The sequence below is a fragment of the Centroberyx gerrardi genome, chromosome 2, assembly GCF_048128805.1.
Source record: "Centroberyx gerrardi isolate f3 chromosome 2, fCenGer3.hap1.cur.20231027, whole genome shotgun sequence".
NCBI classification, from domain to species: Eukaryota; Metazoa; Chordata; class Actinopteri; order Beryciformes; family Berycidae; genus Centroberyx; species Centroberyx gerrardi.
In genome coordinates, this window is record NC_135998.1 from 34,808,287 (window position 1) to 34,816,148 (window position 7,862).

Below are 7,862 nucleotides of genomic sequence, written 5' to 3' on the forward strand. Positions count from 1 at the left end.
ATGTGTCTGGTAATCATTTACTAATGGTGTTCATGTTAACTAAGGTATTCATTTATACATTATTTAATAGTCATCTTTGTAAACTATTAAATAATGTATAAATTAATACCTTAGTTAACATGAACACCATTAGTAAATTACACATTAGTTAACCCTTATTAAGCATTAACTAACCCTTAACTTAGTGTACTCTTATTGTAAAGTGTTACCCCTTTATTTATATAGCACTAATCAAAACTTGGTCACAAATCGCTCTACAAACAAAAAACATGCAAAAAGCAATAAAAAAACAAGTAAGGAATACAAAAGCAAGGCGAGAGTCATGAAAGGAAAGTCAAAACGATGATTAAAGGTCCATTACGTAAAACCAAAGTGTATAAAAGAGGTTTTGGCTCCTCAGGCGGGTCGGTCCAGAGTCTGGGAGTCTTGATGCTGAAGTGTTGTCGTCGTGTTGAAGATCACATTTTATCTTCAGAGAGTTTCAGTTCTTAAATGAGATGAAATTCACAGCTTCAGTAACACAGCAGGTGTCCTTACAGAATGATTGACAGCACAGAATGACAACAGATTACTGCACATGTTGACGGATATTCAGTAACTTCAGTTCTTGGTTCAATAAATAACCAGATTAGGGTTTGAGTGATATTTTTGGACAGTATATTACACAGTATTAAAAAAAAAAAAAGCCACTCTAGCTGCTGTTTATATAACATCCTGTGAAAACCTGAGACAGGAGAACTGACCTAACTACTAATACTTTCTACTCTGCTTTGTGTGTGATTGAATAATTGCAATTTTCTATTGTTCAGTTATTTTTTTGTTGTTATTGCTACTTTTTCTTGAGTATCACTGTTGAGATGCTGTAGTATTTAATGCCAATAAAGCTCATGGTGGGGAACACTGACTGGCCGATATCTGAGTTTTGAAGGCCTGTTATCGGTCTGATGTATCCGTCTAACTCTTGACTACAGATGTGTTTAAAATGTCATTATTTTTAACGGTGTGTTTCAGATTTCTGTTGCTGACTCGTGGTTTTTGTTTGGTCTTCCAGAAGCGAATGTGAGCACGTCCATCCAGGTGAACTCTACAGCCAGAGGGTCGGCTGCTGCCTGGGCCATACTGCCTGTCTGTGAGTATATCACACACACACACACACACACACACACACACACACACACACACACACACACACACACACACTTCTGTCTTTATATACTTGTGAGGACCGTCCATTGACTACATTTATTCCCCCTCAACTGTAACACTGAAACTCTTAATATGCAACTTTTAGCCTTGTATCAACCAAGTGTATTGTTAGCCCCGCCCTCCTCCCCCCTCAGTCGGTCAAGTTCCCGCCCCCCGACACCTGTCACTCATCCTGATGATTTAACATTGATTTCACCACAGTCTAATTTCTGACCGGTGTCATATTTTACCCAAACTCCACCAAATCCAGACCTTGAAAGTTGTTGAAAAGTCCTTGAATTTTAATGCTGAACATTTAAGTCTTATCCTTGAAGTGAGGATGAGCTGACACATTATTCTGAAGGTCTAAAACTAAATAAAATAATATAATAAATAAATAATAATAACTAAAATGGTTCTCACAAGGATAGAAGTATAAGAGCACAAGCAATCTTTGTGTCTCTCTCTTTCTCTCTCTCTCACAGCCTCATTCACGTTCTCACTCATTAACACACTCATACATACTGCACATTGATATAAACACATGCTCTGACTCTGTGTGTGTGTGTGTGTGTGTGTGTGTGTGTGTGTGTGTGTGTTCCTCCGTCCCCCCAGTGCTGTTGGCGATGGCGGCGGCGGGCGGCTACCTGATGTGGAGGAACTGGCAGCTGAAGAACCAGAAGAGCATGAACTTTGACAACCCGGTGTACCTGAAGACCACAGAAGAAGACCTGAACATCGACATCACCCGGCACAGCTCCAGCGTGGGACACACCTATCCTGCGGTGAGTCGACAAGTAAACAACCACACACACACACACTCGGGACGACTGTAAACAAGTAAACAACCACACACACACACACTCGGGACGACTGCAGGTTTTCCAGCTCAGTTTCTTATTGAATTTATACTGTAGAGTCTGTTTCTTTCCATTTCTTCTTGTTTCTATCAAGCAGCTCCGTTATGAGCAAAGCTTCCTGTTCTTCTGCAAAAACTGACAAGCTGTCCAGTGATTTTATCTTATCTCCAGACCTATCAGCTTATTTCATGACATTTTTAGTCAAATTCTCTCACTGCACTGGCAGATAATCTTGCTGTTTTCAGTAAATTTCACTTGATTCATGACAATATGACTTCTTCTTTCAAGAAATCATCGTAAAACAATGAAGAAAATCTGGAAACAAGAAACTTTCTCCAAGACAATTTCACTTTTACCAAGAAAATGTCCTGAAACAAGTTACATTCTCCTGGGGGAAAAAAAGTGAAATTAGTTGAAAGCGGTAAAATTATCTGCCAGTGCAGTGAGATGATTTCACTAAAAAAAAAATATTAAAATAAGATTGATAAGTCTGGAGACAAGAGAAAACAACTTAACAAGTCTGTCAGTTTTTGCAGTGTTCTTCTGCCTCTCCTCCATGTTGATGTTCAAAACAAACCAACACACACAAATCTATCCGTCAATAATCTGTTTCCTGATGGATCAAACTGATTTAACCCCCGGCACCACTTCCTCCGACCGAAGTCCGGCTTCCTGATCCGTAAACTCAGCCTGACCCTGTGACCTGCAGTAATCCTCGCTGCGTTGTTGCCCGTCCGCTGAGCGCGTCTCTCTACACACAGATTAAACAGATTAACCTAAGTGCAAAAGTTTAAAAAAAAAAAAAGCCCCGAGATGGACACGACCCTGCAGTCGTCACGGCAACGGACCGCCTCACCGTACGCCTGGCGAGGCGTCAGGTGGCGGCACCTAGAGCGAAGACGTGTCCATCTCGCTCCGTTCACCTCCTTCCATCTATCAACTCTAGATTTTTTCCCTGTTCTGAGTGCAGAGTGAGACGCAGAGTGAGACGCAGAGTGAGACGCAGAGTGAGACGCAGAGTGAGACGCAGAGTGAGACGCAGGTTCACAGATCCAAATGACAGAGAGAGGCAACAGTTTGAAAAAAAATCTGAACTTCACTACCCAGAATTCCTGCCGGTCTGTGATGAAACGAAAAATGACTTTTTACCTTGTAATATACACCTATTTAACTAATATGTGCAACAACAAAAAAAAAAAATTTGTATTTCCTTGTATTTTTATTTCAAAATCCCATTGCATTTACTTCCTGGAAAACAGTGTCCCTTTAACGGTGACCTCATCATGTACCAAATTTCTGAACAGTCCCGCCCCTCCGCCCCTCCCATCAAATCAAACTGCCTTTCTCTCCCTGACTCATATTCCATTGGTTTAGACTTTTGAATGATCCCTCCTCTCCCCATTATGTCCCGCCCCAACATCCTGTTTCAACAGGAAATACATCACATTAAGGAAGCAAGATGCTCTCAACATCCTGTTTCAACAGGAAATACATCACATTAAGGAAGCAAGATGCTCTCAACATCCTGTTTCACTGTGACGTTCCTCTAAAACTTTATTCACCTCACTTTGGCACAAATAACTCTGCTACAAATCAAATACTAATGGATCTCTCTCTCTCTCTCTCTCTCTCTCTCTCTCTCTCTCTCTCTCTCTCTCTCTCTCTCTCTCTCTCTGTCCCTCTCTCTCTCTCTCTCTGTCTCTCTCTCTCTGTCTCTCTCTCTCTCTCTCTCTCTGTCTCTCTCTCTCTCTCTGTGTCTCTCTTTCTCTCTCTCCCTCTCTTTCTCTCTCTATCTCCCTCTCTCTGTCTATCTCTCTCTCTTTCTTTCTCTCTCTATCTCTCTATCTCCCTCTCTCTCTCTTTCTCTCTCCCTCTCTCTCTCTCTCTCTCTCTCTCTCTCTCTCTCAGATATCGGTGGTGAGCACAGACGACGATTTATCATGATCGTCTCTTCTTTTGTTTTTTTTACGGCGACCCCCAGCGTTGCATGGCGCCTCCTCGTTTCCATGCCGATGGTCGTCCGTAGCAGCAAGCCCTTACAGTACGACCACATGCCTTCTGAAGTGCATTATGTTATTATCTACGGTGAGGGTGAAGGGAGGAAATGTTATGTTATTTATTATGTGAATATTACAACGAAATTATTGTGTCAAAACTATTTTCACACAGTGCGTCCAAAGTGTTAAGGGACGTTTGGAGGGTTTTTTTTTGGGAGGTTGTGGCCTCGAGCAGCCGTCCGCCATTCTAGCCCCGCCCTCCACGAAGCGTCGAACGCCGTCTTTACACAACCGACGGATAAAAGCGAGGGAACGCGGGGATCCAGACGGACAGGAAAGCGATCGATTTTGCTCAATTTCATCACCTCTTGCGCGCCGTTTTTGTCAAACAGTATTTCTCACGCCAAAAACATCATCGCGGGGGATTTTAACCCTCGTTTTAACCGGATCAACGTTGTTTTTCGAAACCGGATCGGCCGTCGAAACTGTGTAAAGACGGCTCGAGACTCCTTTTTGACCATATTCCAGGGCGGGGCGGGGGGGGGGGAAGGGGGTCAAAGGTCGTTTCCCCCCCCCCCCCCCCGGCCCGAACTTTCTCTCTCTCTCTCGTCTCTTTCGTCCCCGACGGACACTCGATCTGTGAATATTTATGTAAGATCACGTTTTTGGGCGGTGACGTCTTAATTAAAAGATGTAAGTTTTATTTTCTTTTTCTTTTTAAATTTTGGTTATTTTTATTGTTTTTCCTGCGAACGTTACCTCCTGAAGCGCATTCTTACGAAGCTGTTTTGTTTTTTTGTTTTCTGTTTCTCACTCCATGTTGATTATGCATTATTATTGTTATTATTATAGAAGCTCTGTAAGGATCACCATGGTTACAACATTTGTAAACATTGTATATATTTACCCATCAACCCTCAGAGACACGACCGCCAATCAGGACTCTCTCGATGCACTTTGATCAAATGTTCCTTCTGTAAATAAGATTGTATACATTTGACTTGAAATCAATTTTTTGCTATGGCTGGGCATAGTACCAGGGTTAGAGTTAAGATGTATTTAACAGGAAAAAAAAAAAAAAAAAACATGAAATAAACACAACTGAATTTGTTAAACTATTTTGTATGTTTGTGTGCTGTTGCTGTGAACTTTTTCTAGCCTTGTACAGTGAGGGGGAAAACTATTAAAAACAAAAAGAAAAGCTCTGTATCTGTGAAGAAACTGATTTGCAAATCACTTCAAAATAAAACCTGACCCACAAAGTTGTTCAAAACATGGCTGCCTGTCTCTTCTCTGTGTGTGTGTGTGTGTGTGTGTGTGTGTTTTGCTGTTCTTGTGAGAACCAGTTTGAGTTTTTAAGAGTTTTGTTTTTTTCTTCAATAGACAATTTTGAGTTTAGAATTGGGTTTAGGTCAGAGTATGGCTTAAAGGCAAAAATCCATCCTAAACACTTTAACACTTAAAAGTTTAATTAATGACCTCATTATCATAACTGCTTATGTTTAATAGATCATGGTGATTATGGCCGGACATCAAGCCGCTCAGGTGCCTTTTTTGTTTATCTTTGTTTCAGTATGTCTGCCTTGTTCAGATGGTGTAGAGTGTAGAGGAGAGAGAGCAGCACACGCGTGTCAAAGGTCATGGGAAGGATTCAAACCCGCAATGTTGCAAACCTCAATCTACTGAACCAGCTCGCCGTAAAAAGAAAAGGTGCATTTTTCAAGTATTGGAACTAGGCCACGACAAAGAAGTTAATTTCTGAAAAGCTTGAGGGGGGGAAAGGGGGAATGAGACGGCACAAAGGTCGCAGGGCGGGAATCAAACCCGTGACGTTTCTAACACACGTCCCTCTGAGTCTCTGCAGAGAATCTGATCCGACTCGTCTCTCCGGTCCGGAGCGGAAAACGCCGGAGGGAAGAGCGAGCGAGGCACGCTTCTCAAGTTATGGAACTGGGTCGCGACGGCGGGAAAGCTGCAAGTCTTTCTATTTGGAACGTGTCCGTCCGTCCGTTATCCCCCTTCAACCACAACAAGGATTAATCTGCAGCTAGTTGACCTCTGAGTCTCTCTCACACACACACACACACACACACACACACACACACACACAGCTTGGATTAACCCTTGTGTTTTATCAACGCCACGGTCCCACTTTAAAATCCTTTAGCAGAGGAGGGGACTCGAGTCACAGTTTTAATTGCTTGAGACTTGACTTGATGCATGAAGAGAAGACTTGAGACTTGACTTGACTTGGGTTCTGGTGACTTGGGACTTGACTCTGACTTGTACTTTGATGACTTGAAAAGGTTTCTAAAGTCTTGACTTGAGATCTTGTGTTTGTGTAAATGACTTAGATTGAAAGTGATGAGATTTGTTCCAGCGGACGACTGAATTTAAATTCTGTTTTCTGAATTTGTATGGAATGATTGAATTTATTGAAGTTGAAACTGATTATAGAAATCAAACTCATGATGCTCTTACCAAGTTTTTATCCTATTAAAACCATATTGCATTGAAAAGTCCTAGATATTTAGTTTTCTTTAAGATATTAAATTGATACTGGACTCTTGATTTGTTCTGACTTGGCTGTTCTACATTTAGACTTGAGACTTGACATTAATGACTTGGACTTGACTTGGTAATCTACATTTAGACTTGGGACTCGAGCAAAGTTGACTTAGTCACACCTCTGCCCTTTTAAAACTCTTTATTAGCAGCCATAAAACATCAGATTCCCTCATGCTGTTGCACTTTTAACAAACTTCATTCCTCATCGCACTTCTTTTCATAATTTACAATCTCTAGCTCGCGTTTAACTGAAATGATTCTGCTCGTTTTTTAAGAAAACCACAACTAATGTAATATTGTGAATATAGTGAAGACTAGAGGAAATTGTGTTGATTTATTATTACAACCTGTGATGTGTCAAAGTTTAGCCAGGGACTAATTTTGAAACTCTGTCATTTGATGTTTGGCTCCACATTCATTTTCTATGGCCGCCCAGATTTGACCAGACTCAACACAGATCTTCAGTTTGAATAAAACACCTTTAACTAAAAGTTGTGAACATGATTTGTGCTCTGACATCTTGTGTGGAGGAAGTCATGAAGCCTTATGGCAATCTGATAAAAGAAACCATATTAACAACAGCAGAAAGTGGTAAATGGGGTCAGATTTGGCCGTAACACAACAGGAGGGATAAGTAAGGAAAGGTGGTGAGAGTTTAAAATGATATGAAGGAAAGGTCTGGAGGCCGAGTAGCAGCAGACACAAAACGACTGACATCTTTTAAGAGTAAACACAAGAAAGATGGAAAATCAGTCTAATAATAAAGTGCAGAATCAAAGTAAAGTCAGATTCCTCTTCTGTTGCTGACGGAGACACAAAATCTGTTCTGTAATGGATGTGATTTAAAATGGAGTACTTAAGCAAAAATGTACTTAAAAGTAAAATTACTGACTTTGAAAAATACTCAAAAAGGTACAATTAAAAAGCTACTCAATTACAGTAAAGTGAGTAAATGTAATTAGTTACTTCCACTCTCTTTGATATTTCTTATACTTGTTTTATATTTCTTATACTTGTTTTATGCTTTTTATATTTAGGATTGTTCTTTACTACTTTCAGTTTATTTTATACTTGTACTTGTTTTATGCTTTTTATATCTAGGACTTTATTCTTTATTATTTTTAATTTATTTTATTATTATCTTATTCTTTGATATACTTGTTTTAGATTTCTTATACTTGTTTTATGCTTTTTATATCTTAGGATTGTTGTCTTAATGCCTGTGTTATTGATTTTTATTGTTTCTCTTGTA

At 40.2% G+C, this 7,862-nt stretch overlaps 1 protein-coding gene across 2 annotated transcripts in view; it reads left to right on the plus strand.

Moving 5' to 3' along the window:
* The window catches only part of vldlr (very low density lipoprotein receptor), an 82,506-nt gene extending 78,505 nt beyond the window's left edge, over positions 1 to 4,001 (plus strand). For both annotated transcript variants that reach the window (XM_078288396.1, XM_078288399.1), the window contains 3 exons: positions 1,052 to 1,129; positions 1,801 to 1,970; positions 3,954 to 4,001. In XM_078288396.1, coding sequence (XP_078144522.1) covers positions 1,052 to 1,129; positions 1,801 to 1,970; positions 3,954 to 3,989 — 284 coding nt within the window. In that variant the 3' untranslated portion in view covers positions 3,990 to 4,001. The remainder of the gene's footprint in view (positions 1 to 1,051; positions 1,130 to 1,800; positions 1,971 to 3,953) is intronic.
* Positions 4,002 to 7,862: the final 3,861 nt, after the last annotated feature.